Source organism: Canis lupus, chromosome 12, assembly GCF_003254725.2.
Source record: "Canis lupus dingo isolate Sandy chromosome 12, ASM325472v2, whole genome shotgun sequence".
NCBI classification, from domain to species: Eukaryota; Metazoa; Chordata; class Mammalia; order Carnivora; family Canidae; genus Canis; species Canis lupus.
The window spans coordinates 43,904,869-43,928,127 of NC_064254.1; the positions used below are offsets into that span (position 1 = coordinate 43,904,869).

The window sequence follows — 23,259 nt, forward strand, 5'->3', positions numbered from 1 at the left end:
AGAAATCTAGCCTCTAGAACCGTGAGAAAATAGATTTCTCTTGGTGCACCACCCAAATCTATATAGTACTGTTATGGCAGACCTAGAAAACTAATATACCATGTAATACATGAAAGCAGTCTTGAAGACCTAATAAAACCTAGATCGGTATGTAGGGAACACAAGGAATATCTACTCATGTTTTTAATCAAATAGCAAACTTTGATATTTGTCACTTACAAAAGAACAACCAACAAATAATAAATATAATTAGTTTGAAGGTTTTGCAATGGCTTATAAAGAAAACTGAATATGGTATGTTCTGAAAAGACAACTGAAAAAAATTAAGGTAACAGAAGTAAATTGTATATAGCTACAGTTTCACAATTAACATAAAGAAAATGTGAACTGGGGATGCCTGAGTGGTTCAGTTGAGCATCTGCCTTTGGCTCAGGTGGTGATCCCAGGGTCCTGGGATCGAGTTCTGCATCAGGCTCCCCACAGGAGCCTGCTTCTCCCTCTGCCTATGTCTCTGCCTCTCTCTGTGTGTCTCTCATGAATAAATAAATAAAATCTTTAAAAAATTTTTTTTAAATCTAAAAAACGAAAATGTGACCTGTGACATAACAGATGAAAAATATGAAGGAAACACAAACATCCTACCTAAATGAATGCTTTGCTTTATTACCTAAAGAATAAGAGTATTTTTTTTTTTTTAGCCAACCATTTTATGGCTCAGTTTCATCATCTTTGGCTTTTTTATTTTTTAAGATTTTATTTTTAAGTAATCTCTACACTCAACTTGGGACTTGAACTTACAGCCCTAAGATCAAGAGTCACATGCTCTATTGACTGAGCCAATCAGACACTCAACCAGTGTCTTTGTCCTCTAAACCTCCTCTTAGTGAAAGATGTTGAGATGAAGGAAGTCAGGCAAGTGTGATCTTACATCAAGTTAAGAATGTCCTATCAATTGGCTCTTAATTTCTTTCCTATTTCCATTACTATTCAATATATGAATTTATAATGAAAGAGCAAAGTGTTTATAATTTATAAAAATGGGATCTAGTTCTCATTAAACTTTGCTGAAGTATTCTGGATAAGAAAATAAGTGGTGTTATCAATTTGTTTTATATTTTTACCATAAAATGTAAAATTGGACAGAGATTCACAAAGAGATGAGTCTAAAAGTTTTACCATAGGGGGAAAAGTTTTTACCATGGAATGTTTTTACTAAAAGCAGTTTTCCACATATGAAAGTAAAACATAAATCAGCAACATATAAACTTCATTACATTTTATACTCAGTCATATTCTAGTGAATTAAATTTTGTCTTTTTAGTAAAGCGGCAATACAAAATAAAAAGAATAAAGTGTCAGAATGAATTAAATAAGATTAAGAGTTAATAACACATCTCACTCTAAATATTTTTCTATTCTCCTTTAGGTATTATTTAAGAGCTATAAACAAAAAAATTCAGGTTAGATTGATTATAAGTTAGAATGTTATAACGTATTTTGAATTCCAATAGCTCACAAGAGAAAAACAAAGTCATGTGTTGGAGCATTTTTATTTTAAGCAACAGAAAAGTTAATCTAGAATCTAAATGGCTTCTATTCTTCCTGATATATAAGTACTTTATTGTTAATAGACTACAGTTGATTTGTGTGTCCCAAAAGTTAAGGAAATGACAAAAATATATTCTGCTTTATAAATACAGCATACCTCTATTAGTTTTTGGAAAAGACAAGGCAGATGTATACTTGTAAAAAAATCATTCTTCTGATTAACTAAATCAAATGTCACTATTTCCTTGCTTAGAAAATTTGAATACCACATAACATCAGCAGAATAAACTATTCTTGCTAATTTGCAAATGAAACAATTTTTGTTAGTTATTACAAATACTTAGGAAAACTGTTGAAATTTTAATATTTATTTTGCAAGCAGTCACCTTACTGAGGGATCTAATTTGGTCATGATAATTGTTATTTGATTTTCTTGGGTTTCATCAATAAACCTATTACCTATAAATAATGATAACTGGGTCTTTTCCAATCAGTCAACTATCCCATTTGTTTTTCTTGTCTTATAAAAAAGGCTAGCACTTTCTGAACAATCAAAGAGAATACTGATAACAAGTGTCTTGATAACTCTTTAAAAGAAAGTCTCTAAAGGGCACCCAGGTGGCACAGTCAAACATCTGACTCTTGGTTTCGGCTCAGGTCACGATCCCAAAGTCATGGGATCGAGTCCCATTTCAGGCTCTGCACAAATATGGAGTCTCCTTACAGACTCTCTCTCTTCTGCTCTGCCCCTCCCCCCACCATGTGAGCAGTCTCTACTAAAATAAGTAAATCTTTTTTATAAAAATTAAAAATTAAAATTAAAAGTAAAAGAATGCATCTATCACCATTAATTATGAAGCTGCTAATAGTTTGAATAGTTTTTGATATCAAAAGTATCCGGCTAAACTCAACAGCAAAGAAACAAACAATCCAATCATGAAATGGGCAAAAGACATGAACAGAACTCTCACAGAGGAAGACATACACATGGCCAACAAGCACATGAGGAAATGCTCCACATCACTTGCCATCAGGGAAATACAAATCAAAACCACAATGAGATACCACTTCACACCAGTGAGAATGGGGAAAATTAACAACGCAGGAAACAACAAATGTTGGAGAGGATGTGGAGAAAGGGGAACCCTCTTGCACTGTTGGTGGGAATGTGAACTGTTGCAGCCACTCTGGAAAACTGTGTGGAGGTTCCTCAAAAAGTTAAAAATAGACCTGCCCTACGACCCAGCAATTGCACTGCTGGGGATTTACCCCAAAGATACAGATGCAGTGAAACGCCAGGACACGTGCATCCCGATGTTTATAGCAGCAATGTCCACAATAGCTAAACTGTGGAAGGAGCCTCGGTGTCCATCAAAAGATGAATGGATAAAGAAAATGTGGTCTATGTATACAATGGAATATTACTCAGCCATTAGAAACGACAAATACCCACCATCTGCTTCGACGTGGATGGAACTGGAGGGTATTATGCTGAGTGAAATAAGTCAATCGGAGAAGGACAAACATTATATGGTCTCATTCATTCGGGGAATATAAAAAATAGTGAAAGGGAATAAAGGGTAAAGGAGAAAAAATGAGTGGGAAATATCAGAAAGGGAGACAGAAAATGAAAAACTCCTAACTCCGGGAAACGAACTAGGGATGGTGGAAGGGGAGGTGGGGGCGGTGGTGGTGACTGGGTGACAGGCACTGAGGTGGGCACTTGATGGGATGAGCACTGGGTGTTATTCTATATGTTGGCAAATTGAACACCAATAAAAAATAAATTTATATAAAAAAAAGTATCCTGCAAGGTTCAGTTTGCCAATATTTTATGAAGAATTTTTGTTTCTACATCTACATTCATAAATATCTACATCTACATTCATATAAGCTAAAATTTACTAAGTGCTTACAAAATGCCAATCACAATCATGAATACTCTAAGAGCATTAAATTATGACAACTATGTAAGATAGGTACTCATTTTACATGAGGAAATTAAAGCACAGAAGAGGTAAGTAACTTTTTCAAGATTATACACCTAGAAAGTGGTAAAGGTAGGAACATGGGTAAACATGAGACAAATTAGCAGTTTCTTATTATATGCTATATCTTTTTTTACCAGGTTTGGATATCAAGGTTATGTTTTCATAAAACGGAATGGGAAGCTGTAATTTTAATATGCTCTAGAACATTTTATAATGTATAGGAGCTACTTTTCCTTAAAAGTTTGAATGATCAGGGGATCCCTGGGTGGTTCAGCAGTTTGGCGCCTGCCTTTGGCCCAGGGCACGATCTTGGAGTCCTGGGATCGAGTCCCACGTCAGGCTCCTGGTGTGGAGCCTGCTTCTCCCTCTGCCTGTGTCTCTGCCTCTCTCTCTCTCTCTCTCTCTGTCTATCGTGAATAAATAAATAAAAATTTTTTTAAAAGTTTGAATGATCAAATTCATAATCTTGTATAAATTTAAAACTGAATTCTATTTGATTTGACTTAAATCTACTGAATTAGTTCATTAATTTTACTAAATTAAGTCAAATTCTACTGAATTCTAATTAATTTAACATTAAAATTTAGACCTATTTTCCCTTTTGTAGGTTTGTCTCTTCTATTTCTCTCTATTGCTTGCATAAATCTGGTGACATGGTTCATAAGCATTCAACCATTTTGGATAGAACCTCACTATTTTATCTAACAGCCTAGGAACCCCAACTAATTGTCACAAGGTGTAGGCTAGCCATGCCAGAAAAACTAACCATGTGACCTGGATTGAGGGACTTTGATTCAAATGTAATCAAACTGGTACCTGGGTTCATGTGGGCAATCAATGAATCAATCATGACTAGGTAATGGAGCCCCAATAGAAACTCTGAGCAGTGGGGGTTCAGATCAACCTCACATATTAATACCACAGGTAACTTGCCCTGTCTCTACAAAGAGGAAAATAGAAGCTTCACACTTGGAACCCTCTGAGACTCTCTCCCCTACTCATCTCTTGCTTTGGCTGATTTTAATCTACCATAACTGTGATTATAATCGTTTCGTTGAGATCTGTGCATCCTTTTAGGGAATTATCAAGCCTGAGAGTTAGCTTTGGGGAATCTCCTCCCAAACACACAGCTGGGTCTCAGAAGTGAAGACAGTTGCAAGGACTTTGTAGTTTGGCTAACTCTACACAAAACAAAGTTATCTTTTTAAAAGAAACAAATAATTTACTCTTTTTAAAATAGGAACTCTAGCTGCTCAGATATTAATATACAGTTTCACCATTGCTAAATGTGACTTATAGAAAAATGGGAGTTATAAGCAGATAACAGTAATATAGAGACTAACAATATATTGTAAATGGCAGAGAAATGGTTTGCTAATTGTCCCTTAATGGTTTGCCAAATGTCCGTATCAAAGCATTTAATATATTTTGAAACTAATTACATATGTACCTCTTTTTCTTGATTCAGAACATCTTGCTGGCAAGATCTTAAATTATTAACCCCATTATCACCTAGGTTTTGCTTAGGCCTTAACAGATAGTAGGTGCTCAATATTTATCTAATTCAATTAAATCTATAATGGAATCTTAAGAGTTTTGAAAAGGTCTCTCAAGCTAAAAACTGACCTGTCAAAGAGTTAAAATTCCACTATTCATTTTTTCCCCTAATATCTCCAAAATTCCACTGGCAATAAGCAAAAACCTCTAGAAATAACACATAGCATTTCAATAACAAGATAATGTAAATTATCAGATTATTTTCTAATTTAGTAACTTGAATACCTTTCAAATGTAGTAAGCACCAGGCATTTTTAATGAGAGAAGGGCAAAAGAAAGCAAGATTTACAACAAGGCAAAGTAAGAAATTTGATGAAGGATCAATGGATATGGATTCTATAGGCTGAGGAGGTAGAATACAGGACAGAAATGGAATAAATGTAAAAGCCCTGCATGCAAAAAGAATACTATCAGATAATGTGAGAAAACTCAAGACAACTAGCCAATTTGACAATTTTAAGACCTCTTTTCGTGAAATAAAGTATCTCCTATAACTAAATACAATCTATCAGTGCAAAATACCCAGTGTTATAGTTTCATCATTGTAACTTTCTCTATGTCGACATTACATTGACAACATCTCAATAAAAGACCCAAGTTTGGGGCTCCTGGTTGGCTTAGTCATAGGAGCAGGTGACTCTCGATCTCAGGGTTGTGGATTTGAGCCCCTGCTGGGTACGGAGACTACATTAAAAATAAATAAATAAAATCTTTTAAAAACAAGCAAAAGCCCAAATTTAAAACTGAATTCTTACATTTTTGTATGCCTTTCCCATCACTCCTGACTCCTCTTCACCTCTCCCTAGAATTCTTAAGATGTTCTACAGATTACAGAACCTGTAATGCTACAGGTTTTATTTATTTGAGATAGTGTGAGTAAGCAAGAGAACACAAGCAGGAGGAGGGGCAGAGGGAAAGGGAGAAACAGACTCCCCACTAGCAGGGAGCCTGATGTGGGTCTGGATCCTGGGACTCCAGGATCTGACCTGAGCCAAAGGAAGATGTTTAATGGACTGAGCACATCCAGATTTTGTAATTTGAAACTATACCTGATGTTATTGTAATTTATCACAGAAGAATGTTTTTAAAATATATGAAAAAATAAAGAGGAAATCTTAATGTTCAATATGCATATGTAATTTTAGGATGATTGTTCAAAGATGTCAGGTTTGATAATTTCTAAGTCATTTCTATTAGTATTGAAAAAGAATATATCAGATAAGCAGCATGCTTTTATCAAAATGTTCCCTTTATAAAGGTTAAATGAGCACTCGCATATATAGGAAGTTAGATATTATAATTTTCTCTATTAATGAATATAAAACCTGTTCAAGTTAATATTCTACTATCAATGGGTTAATTGCCTTAGGAGGGAAGAAAACAACTATAAAAACTGTATACATTCTACCTTTAATTTCTAGTATCTGTCACAATAACTGAACCTAAATATTAGCAATAAAGGATGAGCAAAAATACGTACTGATATACAACTTTAGGATTCTAAAATATTGATACAGGAATGAGAAACACTAAATTCCAAATCATCAGAGGCACCTGGGTGGCTTAGTCAGTTAGGCATCCAAGTCTCGATTTTGGCTCAGGTCATAATTTCAGAGTCCTGGGGTAGAGTCGGCCATGAGGCTCTCCACTCAGTGGAGAGTCTGCTTGTCTCCCTTCCCCTCTGTCCCTCACCACTGCTCACCTGAACACAATCTCTCTCTCTAAAATAAAACTTTAAATAAATAAATAAAAGTCCAAGTCATCTACCACAGGTTTAAAACAGGCTTCTAGAACAAGATTTCATACTGATTAAACTTAGTGAGGCCTTTGGGATTAGTTCCTAATTAGTATGAAAACAATAATTTTAAAAAAGAAACCATGATCTCCTAAAGTAAAACATATACTCTATAGAATGATGGTGTGAGTGTTCCTCAAAGGATAAAACACTAATAAACAAGCTGGTAAAAGATCAGTCACATTATTGAGAAGGAGAAGAAAAGAGGAAAAGAGAAAGAATAATTTTCTTATAATTCTTGGGGGATGAGTTTGAGGAGGGAGGGAGAACCAGACAAAAAGAAGTGAATGTTATGAAGTTCCTGAAAAAAACCTCAAAAGACAAGAATTGGTGCTGGTTTTTAAGGTGTCCAGACTGTCTTACAGACTTAAATTGTTTACCTCATTTTCTGTTCCCACATCCAGAATAACAGGCAGACATTCCTGGGGATTCATCCCTCCGCAGGCTGTATACAGCGCCAACTTGCCCACAGGGATGCCCATTCCATTACAGCCAAGATCTCCCAAGCCAAGAATACGCTCTCCATCAGTCACCACAATAGCCTAAAAGAGAAAGAAAAAGTAGCCATTAATAGACGTTTAGAAATCCAGGGGCACAATTCCTTGTCTCTGCCTTCTGAAGTTAATACTCCTGTAATGAAATACTAAGCTGTCGAAAACCAAAATTTAATATATATATCTAAGAGATTTCATATGATCTTAAGTGTGGAAGAGTGGAGACAAGGAATAAAGTTGGTATATATTTTTAAACCATTTTTTAAAAATACATATAAATGATTACTTTGATTAGTGAAGAAGAGAGGGTATAACACATAAAGATCAGAATAACTTTGTGGCAAATGGGAAGAGTACAGGGAAACAGGAGCTCAAAGTGGAAACTAAAGTGAAATGCAGAGCAGCTTTGATACCAATCCCATCCACTTTGAGCATAATTTTGGGAGAGCCCTAGGTAAATAATGCATGATTGCTATGTAGCCCCCCAATGCTCTGATGTTTAGTTTATGCATCTTGGCACCATTCTCCTATTTTCACAGCAATGTTGATCCATCCTCTTTAACTCCTCTAGCCACTGGATACTGTTCTGCCATTTTTGAAATATGCTGAGTACAGTTTGCTACTTCTCTTACCTGAAAACCTTCCACTAGACTTAATGAATTTTGTTTAGTTTCTTTCCAATAACCTTGAGTATCTATGAGACATACATTTTAATCATGAGGAGATTTTATTTCCATTTTATTTGATATCTGTATGAAATTAATGCATCTAACATCCTTATTCTATGATTCATGGCCATTATATGAATTTAAGCAAAACCAAACTTGTGAAACACAATTTGTTAGGTTCTCTTTCAACTCCTACACTTGTTTCAATTGACCCTTGGGAAAATGTCAGTCATTTGACCTTAAATAAATGGATGAATTAAATCTTCTGTTTCTTATTTGTAAAACAGGAATAATAAAGGTATTTGCAGAGGAGCTACATAAAAATAGGAACCAACTCTATTTTATTCTGCTACTACTGTACAGCAACACCATGCATAGCATTTGGCACATAGTAAACAATGAATAAACAGTTAGTTAGTTAGTTAGTTAGTTAGTTGCATAAATCTGTGATTCAATAAAACAGGAACATGATATACAAAGTATTTACCATACATAGTACCTGGTACATTACAAATTCTCAACAAATTGTAACTATTGATACTACCATCAAGAATATTATACATGGTCATGGTATTTTAGGAGAGGAATTAAGAGTATATTAGATGAACCCATCTCTTTTGTTTTATAGATTAGGAAACTGAAGATCACAGAACTGAAATCATCTGTCTAAGGTGATTTACCTGGTTAATACCAAAGAATCAGAAACTGGGTATGTTAACTCCTAATACAATGTTTTTCCCCTACACCACAGTGGAAAACATATTTTAAAATATACTTTTCAGATCTTTTTAATTTTCTGTTCACTTATATTATGCAGCTCTTAAAGAACTGCCTTAAAATAAATACACCTGAAAAGCAGGTGAAAATTATTTTTGCATACCCCATAAAGCCGACCTTTGTCAAATTTTCCATGTCTAATTGCAAAGGGTCAATAGGTTATGCTATTTTGAAGATGACAACTTGATAGCACTGGTTTAGTCAGCTCTGAAGATAAGATAAATACCACAGAAAAATGTAATTTTGTTTTTTAAATTAAAATCAAATTTTCAAAGTCCAAATACTCCAATTACATATTTGACATTATTCTATTTATCACATTATCACGAACAGAAGTACTTTTATCTATTGCTGGTAATTATACATTACTTTACATACAGGTAAAGTTTAGTTGGCCTGCATTTATTTTAAAAATATTTTTAAAAGATATTTTATAAAGAGAACATTGTTGTATAACTTAGGTATGATCTGGATAATAATTTATACAATGCTTTCCAGGTTCATTAAAGATATTTAGACCCAGGGAGTTGCTACTTGCGATTTTCATCTGTTTCAACGTTCTTGAAAAAGGGGTTGAAAGTAACAGTAATTTTCACTTATTTTTGATAGCACATCTAAGTTAAACTAAATCTATGTCTTGTATGTAAAGGAAAAATGTTACTTTAATTCACTTCTTTCTGAGTTTTATTTTCTAAGCCCTCCTTTCATCCTGAGCTATTAGTTTTGTTATATAAATATGCCATGGGCTTTTATATAGGTGGTAGTTATTTAAGTAACTTTTAAAAAAGATTTACTTATTTATTTTCGGGGAGGAGCATGCATGGGTGAGAAGGAGCAGAGAGAGAGTTCCAAGCAGGTTCCATGCCCAGCAAGGAGCGCAACATGGGGCTTGATCTCAGGACCCCAAAATCATGACCTGAGCATAAATCAAGAGTCAGATGCTCAAATGACTGAGCCACCTAGGTGCCCATGAGTAATGTTTAAACTGTTTTTGAGACATTTGCTATTTTATCTGCTTATGCCTTGTTACAAATATACATTTGTAACACTAATTCACAAACATCTCAACATTATAAATTCTAATAGTGAAGGAATCCTCTGGAAAACAAAATTCTAATAGTGAAGGAATCCTCTGGAAAACAAAAATGTGCCACCTACACAGCTTATCATTAAATTGACATTCCCTTGGCTTTTGTTTTTACCTACTTCACCTCCCACTTAAGGAAAATAAAGCATTTGGATGTCTTCCACACAATAATGAAGTTACAAAGCAGGATGATCTCAGTAAACAACCATAATTCTCTCAATAATGTCTGCATTTCAGAAATTTCATCTTCATTCTACTGTGTCAATTAATACCTAGGCATTAGCTGACTAGTAACTCTGCATGAGTATACAGGGGTTCTCCTGAACACACACAGACACCCTTACCATGTATCCTGTTTTCACTCCTTCTTTTCCTTTTCTAGGACCTGAATGCACACCTCTTGCCGCTTTGTTGCCTGATGAGTCTTCCTCAATATTACTTATAGAAAGTTACTCCTATCTATAAATATGACATTCTATCATTTCAAGTCTAAATCCCTCTGAATTTTAAGACCTAACATAATAATTTGATCACCTCTTACTTAAGCAATCTTAAGCCCACTACATTTCCATATTAACACTTAGCTTTAGTCAGGCCAGCCAAGTAATTCACTTTCTGCACAAAAACACTCCATTCTCTTCCTGTACTGGATACTTAAATTCATCTGTCCCCTTCTTAGAATAAAATCTTCTTCCCTTTCCAGTTATCAAAGGCTAAATTTAAATTCCAACTTTGGTACAAAAATTTCTTAACTATTTTGCCTTTTCTAAATGATAGTCTCCTCTGAATGAATATGGCATTAATAATTTATACCAGTTTAATTATATATTGTCTAATAATTGGTTGTCTTTGTTTCATGTGTGCTTTCTTCAATATTCTATTACAATAAAGAGCTGCCATTTAAGTGCCTATTCTGTGCCAGATATTATGCTAGGCTTTTAAAATAATACTTAGTATAGTTAGTGATGTGGGAAACAAAGGCAGAAGAAAAATTATTAAATTTCCTTATTACTTAGAGCCCACTGATAAGTCCTTGAAATACTCAGAGTGATCTTGATCTAGGAATTCAACTGCCTCGATGTTAATACTTTGCTAAGGGCAAAGGGCAATTTTAGCCCAACCCTGTAAGTCTACCTTAACATATAAAAATCCTTTAAAAATATCCTTTATCTCGGGATCCCTGGGTGGCGCAGCGGTTTGGCGCCTGCCTTTGGCCCAGGGCACGATCCTGGAGACCCGATATCGAATCCCACATCGGGCTCCAGGTGCATGGAGCCTGCTTCTCCTTCTGCCTATGTCTCTGCCTCTCTCTCTCTCTCTCTCTCTCTCTGTTACTATCATAAATTTTAAAAAAAATCCTTTATCTCTAAACCCCCCAAGATATATGTTGACAATCATCCCCCAAGTATAAAACCCACCAATATCCACCTGAAGGGTCTCACTGACTAAGGTTTTATTAGGCTGTAATAAATGACCTTTTCCCCAACAATAGCTAGCCCCCTCAAGGCTTCCAAGAGAGACTTATGCTATCCCTAACCCCCTCCCAACTTAAAATATATAATGGGCCACTCCTCATCATCTGGGGGCAGCTCTTTCTGCCCACAGGTCCTGTCCTCGTGCTTTAACAAAATCACCTTTTTGCATCAAAGATGTCTCAAGAATTCTTTCTTGGGGACGCCTGGGTGTCTCAGTGATCGAGCATCTGCCATTGGCTCAGGTCATGATCCTGGGGTCCTGGGATAGAGTCCCACAACAGGATCCATGCAGAAAGCCTGCTTCTCCCTCTGCCTATGTCTTTGCCTCTCTCTGTGTGTCTCTCAGGAATAAATAAATAAAATCTTAAAAAAAAAAAAAAGAATTCTTTCTTGGCCATATATAGGCTTCAAACACTAACATCTTTTCCTATATCAGTTAGGATCAGGAATATCAGTGAGGGTCCAATATTAAGAGTTGAAAAAATAAAAGTAGGCTACTAATGAAAATAAATGCTCAGAGATGAACTAGTAGGAAGAACACAAAGCAAGGTAACTGTGTATTGCCTAACTGTTATGATTATGTGGGTATTAATTAGTCCTCTGTACCTTAGAACTATTTCCTATAGTGACTCATTCTTAAAATCCTTTCTAGATTCCAGCTAAAATGTAAGCATCCTTCTTAGACATTTTATGCTTCACAGAATTAACACTCTGGGGTAGTTTCTGAGGACTGGATCCAAGGATACTGCAGTCTACCTAGTGGGATAAAAGGTAAGGAAGCAACTTTGGGAAGAAAAGTGAAAAAACTGGGAAGACCAGAAGTCATGAAAAACATTTTGCCTTCTAAATTTGCCTGGCATAAGCCTTAGAGAGCAGAGTGAATCAATACTAGTCATTCTAGCTCACAAGAAAAGGAATGATGCAGAGGAAGACATAGACATGGCCAACAAGCACATGAGAAAATCCTCCACATCACTTGCCATCAGGGAAATACAAATCAAAACCACAATGAGATACCACCTCACACCAGTGAGAATGGGGAAAATTAACAACCCAGGAAACAACAAATGTTGGAGAGGATGTGGAGAAAGGGGAACCCTCTTGCACTGTTGGTGGGAATGTGAACTGTTGCAGCCACTCTGGAAAACTGTGTGGAGGTTCCTCAAAAAGTTAAAAATAGACCTGCCCTACGACCCAGCAATTGCACTGCTGGGGATTTACCCCAAAGATACAGATGCAGTAAAACGCCAGGACACGTGCACCCCGATGTTTATAGCAGCAATGTCCACAATAGCCAAACTGTGGAAGGAGCCTCGGTGTCCATCAAAAGATGAATGGATAAAGAAAATGTGGTCTATGTATACAATGGAATATTACTCAGCCATTAGAAACGACAAATACCCACCATTTGCTTCGACGTGGATGGAACTGGAAGGTATTATGCTGAGTGAAATAAGTCAATCGGAGAATGTTCTCATTCATTTGGGGAATATAAATAATAGTGAAAGGGAAAACAAGGGAAGGGAGAAGAAATGTGTGGGAAATATCAGAAAGGGAGACAGAACGTAAAGACTGCTAACTCTGGGAAACGAACTAGGGGTGGTAGAAGGGGAGGAGGGCGGGGGGTGGGAGTGAATGGGTGACGGGCACTGGGTGTTATTCTGTATGTTAGTAAATTGAACACCAATAAAAAAAAAAAAAAAAAAAAAAAAAAAAAAAAAAAAAAAAAAAAAGAGGAGAAGGACAAACATTATATGTTCTCATTCATTTGGGTAATATAAAAAATAGTGAAAGGGAATAAAGGGGAAAGGAGAAAAAATGAGTGGGAAATATCAGAAAGGGAGACAGAACATGAGAGACTCCTAACTCTGGGGAAAGAACAAGGGGTGGTGGAAAGGGAGGTGGGCAGGGGGTAAGGGTGACTGGGTGACGGGTACTGAGGGGGGCACTTGACGGGATGAGCCCTGGGTGTTGTGCTATATGTTGGCAAATTGAATTCCAATTAAAAAAAAAGAAAGAAAGAAAGGGAGTGATGTTTCAGAAGTCACAGCTGAAGTGCCACTGTACCCCTAAAAGGCATCAGTTCATTCAATCTTACTTCTAAGACATAGCACAATGTTGCCTGGCACTTAAGAGAAAGTTAAAAAAAAAAAAAAAAGGAAGAAGAAAAGAAGAAGAAGAAGAAGAAGAAGAAGAAGAAGAAGAAGAAGAAGAAGAAGAAGAAGAAGAAGAAGAAGAAGAAGAAGAAGAAGAAGAAGAAGAAGAAGAAGAAGAAGAAGAAGAAGAAAAAGAAGAAAGAAGAAAGAAGAAGAAAAAAAAAGAGCCCAAGGAAGGGACAAGTATATCTTACCTTCCTTAGACAAGAAAGGCAGTGGAGCAGCACCATGTCTAAGAGTAGTAAGGGCTCTGTGGCCTGTGTTCAGTTCCCACCACCACCATGCACTGCTGTGTAGCCACCTCGCCTTCCTTTCCTCACTTGAATTATCATGATAATTACAAGAGTCAATCCAGGTAGTGTCTCACACAGAAAACTACTAAACATTCAATACTATTCTTATTTTACTCTTATTAGGTCACTGAGAGAACAGAGTCAGATGAACTACTTCAGGTCACAATGATATAGGAAGTGAATTAATAGATTTTTTTTGTCTACTTATGTATTCTTAGTGGATGATTAAACCCAACAAATGTGAAAAGGGATTTTGCTTAAAGAAATTCAGGGTAACTTCAACATTTATTCAACATTTATCATCATTTACAATGGGCAAGGAAATATTGAGAAATTATATAGAAATAGTAGGGAAACTCAGTCTCTAAATGGTACCAAAATAAAATTAAGCCAGTATGCAAACATCAAAGAAATATAAATTAGGTGACATTCACTAGAAAAGTGAGTAAATGCTGATGCAGAGAACAAAGGCAAAAAGGAAATGTAGATAAAATTAAATTTCCTTAAAAAAAAAATTAAATTTCCTTACAACCTGCAGCCCAATAACAAATAGTTGAGGCAGGCAGAGTGTGACATTCCTCCAACAACTCCCAATCTTAATGTTAATGCCTTGCTAGAGAAAAAAGCAACTTAGCCAGGCCTCCAAGATACTGTGAGTCTTCTTTAGTATATGAAAATCCTTTTGGAAACTTCCCATCTTCACCTCCTCCAACACCATAGTAGTATATAATCAATTGCTCCTCACAATCCCAGGGCAGTCCTTTCTGCTCATGGATCCTGTCCCTGTGTTTTAATAAAACCACCTTTCAGCATAAACATCTCAAGAATTCTTTCATAGCCATTGGCTTTGAACTGCAATATCTCCACACCAAATGCTATCTGGTAACATGAAAATTATCAATATGTTATAGAATAGGAAAAAGAACAAATTTGCCATACTAGAAAAACTTAGATGACTTACCTTGATGACATCTTCTGGCCATGCGTTAAGAACTGAAGCAATATGTCCTCGATCATGGATACTAATAAAGAGACCTCTGACAGAAAAGAAAAAAAAAAAAGTAGTTTTAATTTACTTCATACTTGCCAAAATATCATGAATGTTTAAATTTTTTTTTTCAGGGATGCTTGGGTGGCTCAGTGGTTGAGCATCTCCCCTTTGGATTAGGTCATAATCCCAAGGTCCTGAAATCGAGTCCCGCATCGGGTTCCCCATGGGAAACCTGCTTTTCCCTCTGCGTATATCTCTGTCTCTCTCTATGTGTCTCTCATGAATAAATAAATAAAATCTTTTAAAAAAATTTTTCCAGGCAGTCTGGATGGCTCAGTGGTTTAGCCTGATCCTGGAGACCCAGGATCAAGTCCCATGTCAGTCTCCCTGCATGGAGCCTGCTTCTCCCTCTGCCTGTGTCTCTGCCTCTCTCTCTCTGTGTGTGTGTCTCTCATGAATAAATAAAATCTTTAAAAAAAATTTTTTTCCAAATCAGTTTAATTCACTTCTGTTTTTATCAAATTCATGAAAATTATTTCCTTAAACAAATAAAAGGAATCTTATAATTAAGGGAGAAATTACTTTAAACAATGTATTGATATCTATAATAAAGGTTAGACTCATTCTTAAAATACATATCCTTGAATATTTTGTAAAGAAGCATTCACTCCATTATATGCAGAGAATTTTTTAAAAGATTTTATTTATTTATTCATAAGAGGCACAGAGAGAGAGAGAGGCAGAGACACAGGCAGAGGGAGAAGCAGGCTTCTTCTCCTTTAGCAGAAGTTAAAGGTGGTGCTAAACCGGTGGGTCCCCCGGGCTGCCCCTATGCAGAGAATTTAAACTATCAATTCCACTCATAGATTCATTTAGTCTTTTATTAAATAATATATATAAAAGCACATCGAAAAACATGAAGCATGTGTAAATAGGCATTTTCAGTTTATATTTCACTTTACTACATCCTCACCGTCTGAAGATGAGAGTCTGTATTAGAAATGGGTTAAGTGACTAATGCTGAGCAGTCCTTTTATGTGAAACATACTTGACTTTTTTTTAAGTTCAAACATCCAAGTTATAATTCTTTGATATTCAGTCTTAGTTGCTGTTTGCAATCTGTTACTTAGACTCAAATGAAGACTTTGACACTGCTCTCCTCCTATCCCCCATTTCCTAGGAAAGTGTAACAAGTAACTAAAAAAATTAAAATTAAAAATAAATCTCAGTGTCTTAATCTCATTTAAACGTTTTACTTTAGGGACACCTGGGTGGCTCAGTGGTTGAGTGTCTGCTTTCAGCTCAGGGCATGATCCCGGTCCAGTCTAGGGATCGAGTCCCTCCATCAGGCTCCCTCTCAGGAGCCTGCTTCTCCCTCTGCCTACGTCTCTCCCCCTCTCTCTGTGTCTCTCATGAATAAGTAAATAAAATCTTTAAAAAGAAAAAAAAGAGTTTTACTTTAGTATTGTTAAACGTAATTCAAATACAAAGAGCTACATACAACCAATGTACAGCTTAATGAATTTTTATAAGGCAACCACCCTTGTACATAATATCCATTTAAAGCAGAGTCTTGTCAGTATCCCAGAAGCCTTCCTCATGTTTCTCCCAATCAAAAACCATTCCCTCCTAAGAGTAACAACTATCCTGACTCTTATGGTATCATTTAATTTACAGTTCTATCATAAAATGATAAGCTACCCCTAGACACTACAATTTGTCTTCTAAAGTTTCTCATAATCTGGATTTTGCTGATTACATTCCTATGGTATAGACTAACAAACAGGTCTTTCTTCCATACTTCTTGAGAAACTGGTAATTAAATCAAAAGGCTTAATCAGATTCATATCCATTTTTTATGAGACAATTCATGGTCTGGTGTTATGAGAAGATGCACAGTACTGTTATAAGCTAGACCCCAAGACCTAACCTTTACTGCTCACCTGCTTGTACTCACCAACCTTTGTTCCACATTTTTCCTAAAGCTCATTTTTCCAGCTTATCTCTTAGGCAAATGGAAACCAAACCACCCCTTGAGCCATAACAACTGCCCTGGCAAGATCTGCAGCTGGCCCAGACCAGCCAGACCAGTTTCAACTTAAACCTTGACTTGGGCCTGCGCAGATAGACATGGAGTGACCTCTAGAATGATCCACAACCACCTTTATCTCATTAGTATACTAAAATCTCTACCCAAGGAGGAACACAAGCCTCATTTAAACAACATATAATGTGTATATGGGCATGTTTCCTTATGGCACATCTGTGACCTTATGCCTGCCACTACTTACAAAGACAAGGCTTCCCTATCTAAATATTTACCTCAACCCTAAATAAAAGAAATCCATCCACACTTGCTTGGAGAGTCATGGCTTTGGAAGCTATTCCTCAAGATCTTATTTGCTGCAAATAAAGTACTTTGTGTAACAACTCAACCTGGGACAGTTTCTGACTCACCAAGAGCAAATTCACATTGGTTTAGTTACAGTATCTTGTAGTCTTTTACATGACTTTAACAGCTGCTGATGCTTAATATCTAAATTCACTAATTCACTAGGAGTTACAACATGGAATATTCCAGTTCTAGCAATCATTCCTCATGTATTTGCTGAGACTCTTATTTAAAGACAAATTTCACCGTATCTATTGTTTGGCAAATGCAAGATTCCTTCTCTTAACAGTTTTTGAAATAAAGAACTCATTTGCGGGGCACCTGGGTGGCTCAGCTGGTTAAGCACCACACTCTTCATTTCAGCTCAGATCATGATTTCAGAGTGGTGAGACTGAGCCCCACATTAGGCTCTACACTCAGCAGGGAGTCAGCTTGAGATTCTCTCTCCCCATCTCCCTCTGCCCCTTCCCTGGCTCATGTACTCACTTGCTCGCTCGCTCCCTAAAATAAATGAATCTTTAAAAAAAAAAAAAAAAGAAAGAAAAGAAGAAGAAAACCTAGCTCATTTGCTGAAATCCTTCAAGAGTCTCCACTAACGTGTGTGTGTATATACATGCATGTGTTGTGTGTATGTTCTGGATTAATATGAACTCGTGGATTTAAACATATTTGATGTGCTTTAATCCACTGCAGTTATTTTCTTTACTGGGACTCAAATTATCCCATACTTAGCCAGTGGAAGGCTCTTCATGTTGGCCTGTGAATTCTTTTGACATGACTCTAACTTGTGGGTTTGTCTTTTTTTTTCGCTTTTTTTTTTTTTTAAGATTTTATTTATTTATTCATGAGAGACAGAGAGAGAGAAGCAGTCTCCATGCAGGGAGCCCGACGTAGGACTTGATCCCGAGTCTCCAGGATCAGGCCCTGGGCTGAAGGTGGTGCTAAACCACTGAGTCACTGAGGCTGCCCTCGCCTTTTTTTTAAAGCATGAGATCAAGACCTGAGCTGAGATCAAGAGTCAGACATTTAACCAACTGAGCCATCCAGGCACCCTATGACTATAGGTTTTGACAGCCTCCTTGTTCTCTGTTATGACAAAATGTTCCTTGTTGTCTTAGAAATGTCTGCTTCAGGCCTGAAATAATCCATTTCTCTAAGAATACCTTCTTTCTTTTATAGAAAATGGTATTTCAAGACTACAATATAGGTAATAGACATCCCATCTGCCACTAGTTGGTGAAAGTACTGTTATAGAAAAATTATAAAACAATGTTAAGATTCGCTTCCTATTTATGGCCAGAGATCTCAAACTGGCTCTCTTTTTTGAGTTTATTTATTTAAATAATCTCCACATCCAACATGGGGCTTGAACTCATGATACCAAGAGCTACATGCGTTTCCAACTAAGCCAGCCATGCATCTCACACTGGCATTCTTCTTTTACAAAGTTTGCCACTATGATTTCCTAGCAAATTCAACTTCGCAGTCTCTGAGAAGGCCATTTCACACTTTCTCATTTCTCCTCACCTCCTACACTCATCTCCCTCTCACACTCAGCTGATCACCAAATCTTAATTTCAAACAGATAGATGCAATAGGGTGAAAACTACCTCATCTTTCTAATATAAATTCTACTAATCCATCTGCATCTTTTTAAATAGGTTTTATTTTTTACAACAGTATTAGGCTCACAGCAAAATAGAACAGAAGATTCAGAGACTTCTCATAAACTTCCTGGCCCCACACATGCCTAGCCTTCCTCATTGTCAATATACCTCACAACACAGTAGGCACCGACACACCATTATCACCCAGAGTCCATAGTTTACATTAGGGTTCATGTTTAGTGTTGTACATTCTGGGGGTATGAACAAATGTATAGTGACATGTATCCATAACTAAAGTATAATACAGAGTTGATTTACTACTCTGAAATGTCCTTCCCGCTCAAACCCCTAACAACCACTGATCTTTTTTACTGTCTCCATATTTTTCCCTTGTCTAAAATGTCATATAGTTGGAATCATACAGTTTATAGTCTTTTCAAATTGGCTTTTCACTCAGTAATAAAGATTTAAGGTTCCTCCATGTCTTTTCATGGATTCACAGCTCATTTCCTTTTAGCACTAATATTCCATTGTCTGGATACACCAGTTTGTTTACTCATTCACCTACTGAAGGATATCATGGTTGCTCCCAAGTTTTGGCAATTACAATAAAGCTGTTTAAAAACATTCGTGTGAAGGTTTTTGTGTGGATCTAAGTTTTTCAATTCCTTTGGGTAAATAAATATCAGGGATAGAATTATTGTATTTAATAAAAGTAGGTTTAGTTTTGTAAAAACTCGCAAACCGTCTTCCAAAGTGGCTGTATCATTTCGCATTCCCACCAGAAATGAATGAGAGCTCCTATTGCTCCACATCATGACCAACACTTGGTGTTGTGTTCTGCATTTTGGTCATTCCAAGTAATTGTGTAGTAGTATCTCACCGTTTTTTTTAGTTTGTATTTCCCTGATGACATGCAATGTGGAACATCTTTTCAAAAGCTTATTTGCCATCAATATATATCTTCTTTGGTGAGGTGCCTGTTAAGATCTTTAGCCTATTTGTAAATTAGATTGTTTTCTTATTGATTTTTAAGTCCTTTAGCAGATACATCTTTTGCAAATAATTTCCCTCAATATGTGGCCTGTCTTTTCATTTTCATGACAGTGTCTTGTTTTTTAAAAGTAAGTTCAATGCCTAATGTAGGGTTTCAACTTGTGCCCCAAGATCAAGGGTCACATGTTCTACCGAGTGAACCAGTCAGGCACCCTGAGAGTATCTTTCATAAAGCAGAGATTTTAAATTTTAATGAAGTCCAGTTTATATATTATTTCTTCCAATAGATTATGCTGGTGGTGTTGTATCTAAAAAGTTATCACCATACTCAAGGTCATCTAGATTTTTACTATGTTATCTTCTAGGAGTTTTATAGTTTTACATTTTCCATTTAGGTTTGTGATCCTTTTTTTTTTCTTTAAGAGAAAGACCATGCATGTGTGGGGGTAGAGGGGGGTGGGGGGAGAGAGAGAGAGAGAATATTAATAAGCAGGCACCACATCCAGCATGGAGCCCAGTGTGGGGCTCGACCTCACAACCCCGAGATCATGACCTGAGTTGAAATCAAGAGTAGGACATTTAACCAATTAAGCCAACCAGGTGCCCCTATTTGTGATCCATTTTGAGTTAATTTTTATGAAAGATACATAGTCTGCTGAGATTCACCTTTTTGTATGTGGATGTCCAGTTGTTCAAACACCACTTACTGAAAAGACTACCTTTTCTCCATAGTGTTGCCTCCGTATTTCTGCCATCCCCCGTTATAGTGAAAGAAATTTTCTACTATCACGGACATCCTCTCACATGAGCTCTAGATTCTATTCCAGGTCAACTTTTTTTTTTTTTTTAAAGATTTTATTTATTTATTCATAAGGACACACACAGAGAGAGGGGCGGGGGCAGAGACATAAGCAGGCACCATGCAGAGAGCCTGATGTGGGACTCGATCCAGGGTCTCCAGGATCACGCCCCAGGCTGCAGGCGGTGCTAAACCACTGCGCCACCGGAGCTCCAGGTCAACTTTTTAAAGGTTTCACTCCTACCCATCTTTATGCTACATCACTTTCTACATCACTTTCTCTACTGGATTATTCTTATTGGCATAACAACCTGCCCTAACATTATTTATCTTTTGAAAAAACCGGATTTTTGCCCTCTATTCTCTCTTCATAGCAAAATCCTTCTAAGACTTATCTATTCTTACTGTCACTACTTTCTTGCCTCCTATTCTCTCTTCAATCTATTAATAAGGCTTTTCTCCCTCACTGCTTCACAGAAACAACTCTTACCAAAGTCTCTGATGACTCACATCTGCTAGAGGCAAAGGTCAACTCTCAACTCTCATCTTACTTGACTTCTCAACTGTGTTTGACACGGCTTTAAATATCATGTTCATAATGACTCTCAAACTTCTATCTTCAATCTAGCCCACTTCCTTGAGCTCCAAACTATAAATTTAGCCAACTAGTTAACTCCTGTCATCATTCAGGCCCCAACTCATAGCTTAGTTCTTCAGACAGACCTTTTCTGATAACAGTAAATAAAGTACCCTTCATACTAACATTTTGATCATCTTTACAGTATTTCCAAGTATCTGAAACGATCTTAAATTTTCATGTTTACTGGCCATCTCCTCCTTGCCACCACCCCACAGTACACATATATACACAATGCGACAAGTTCCTTAAGTACAGATTCTATTTTGCCCACATTTGTAACCCCAGTGCCTGCAACTGTGCTGGTACATAGTTTGTGTTCAACAATACATGCTGACTTTGGTACTGAAAAACTAAGGCTTCTATAATTAAATTTTTGAAAGTATAGAAAACATGAAATAAACCCAGACTTATACTGACTTATTAAGTAACCAAAATTATATTATGATAGTAAGTGCTACAGGCAGATTACTGATGAGTGTCTGACTCAACAAAAATATTAATTTACCAAATTGGCACTAAATTACATCCTTTCCTGGGTTATTTTTTCATATGAATTTATTTTGTTTCTCCAAAATGATAATAAGCTCTGTATAAGTTACATATTTTTTTTGGATCCCTGTCACATCCAACTATGCAACCAACAAGATCTCAATAAATTATTCTAAAATTAAAATAAAATGTATTTGGACTTTTTAAAGGCAATTTTGTTGAATTATCTAAACTGTTCTTGGCAGTACACCATTCAATAATATCTCTTGGGAACTTGTTAGTTAGCCAAGATTTTTCAAACAACACTAGTCTCAGGAAATAGTGCCATTTTTTTTAAAATGAGAGGGACAATGAATGATATTACAGTTTGCATCAATTAAATATAAGAGCCATTTGGTCACCTATAATCTCTTGCACTGAGCAGAGATTCATTTGTGACTAACATGTTTACCCCCCGCCTTTTTTTTTCAGAGAGGATGAGAAAAAGATGGTGGGAGAGGGGCAGAAGGAAAGGGAGAGAATCTTAAGCAGGCCCCATGCCCCAATGGCTCATCTCACAACCCTGAGATCATGACCTGAGCTGAAATCAAGAGTCAGATGCTTAACCAATTGAGCCACCCATTCAGTTACCCAGGCACCACTAAAATGCTTGTTCCTACAGAGAGCTCAATAAATGAAGAATCTGTAATGTCCAATTGAGGTCAAGCATTTTGAGAGAATAATTTGCAACACTTAATGGAATGTCTCTTTGATCAGAAACCTAATTAGAGATACCCAAAAGTCAGCAGGACATGACTCATACTTGCTGGTACAGAGCTGAATATGAAACTTTAATCCTCAACATATACATATAGTTCTAAAATGAAAACTTTAGACCAGATTATTTATCAATGATATTGTTAAATGAATGGAATTTCAATAAATATTTTTTCTCCATATGCTCTTGTTGGTCAATTTGTTTAAAATAATTTTTATTCTATTATTTCTATGTATTATTAAATTAAACATGCCAATTAAAAATACTCATGCTTTTATGTCTATTTCATGTCAAAACTAAGACATTTTTAAAATATAAATCATTTTCTCATGTACATAGTTCAAACTTCTCTCATAACCTCTAACATTGTATATACTGCACTCAAAACAGATTTGTAAGAGGAGATAATATTCTGACTTCATGTTGTCTCACATAACATCCCTAATGAAGTTCATTTCAAATCAAAATAGAATTCACTTAAAAAAAAAATAGAATTCACTTCCTAACATATAACCTTCTATCATGACCAGATTTGTATTTTCTTCTGGAAATTAGTTCATGACCCTGCGCCTAACTCAGTGAAGGAGGCAACCACTCTACAATTTTCTGTAAGAATCCTCTCTTTCATGCAGAAGCTCATTTTACTATCTTTTGGAATTAGAAAATTAGACTTCATATTTTTCACAAAATAGAAGTATGTACTCATGAGTCCTAGGAATCAGGCCAAAGTTGAGTTATATCAGCAGA

The 23,259-nt window shown here is 36.3% G+C and overlaps 1 protein-coding gene across 3 annotated transcripts in view; it reads right to left on the reverse strand.

Moving 5' to 3' along the window:
- The window catches only part of ME1 (malic enzyme 1), a 196,137-nt gene that overhangs the window by 101,996 nt on the left and 70,882 nt on the right, over positions 1-23,259 (reverse strand). For all 3 annotated transcript variants that reach the window (XM_025444662.3, XM_049092303.1, XM_049092302.1), the window contains exons 4-5: positions 14,803-14,878; positions 7,272-7,433 (exon numbers count right to left, since the gene is read on the reverse strand). In XM_025444662.3, the coding sequence (XP_025300447.3) occupies positions 7,272-7,433; positions 14,803-14,878 (238 nt within the window). The remainder of the gene's footprint in view (positions 1-7,271; positions 7,434-14,802; positions 14,879-23,259) is intronic.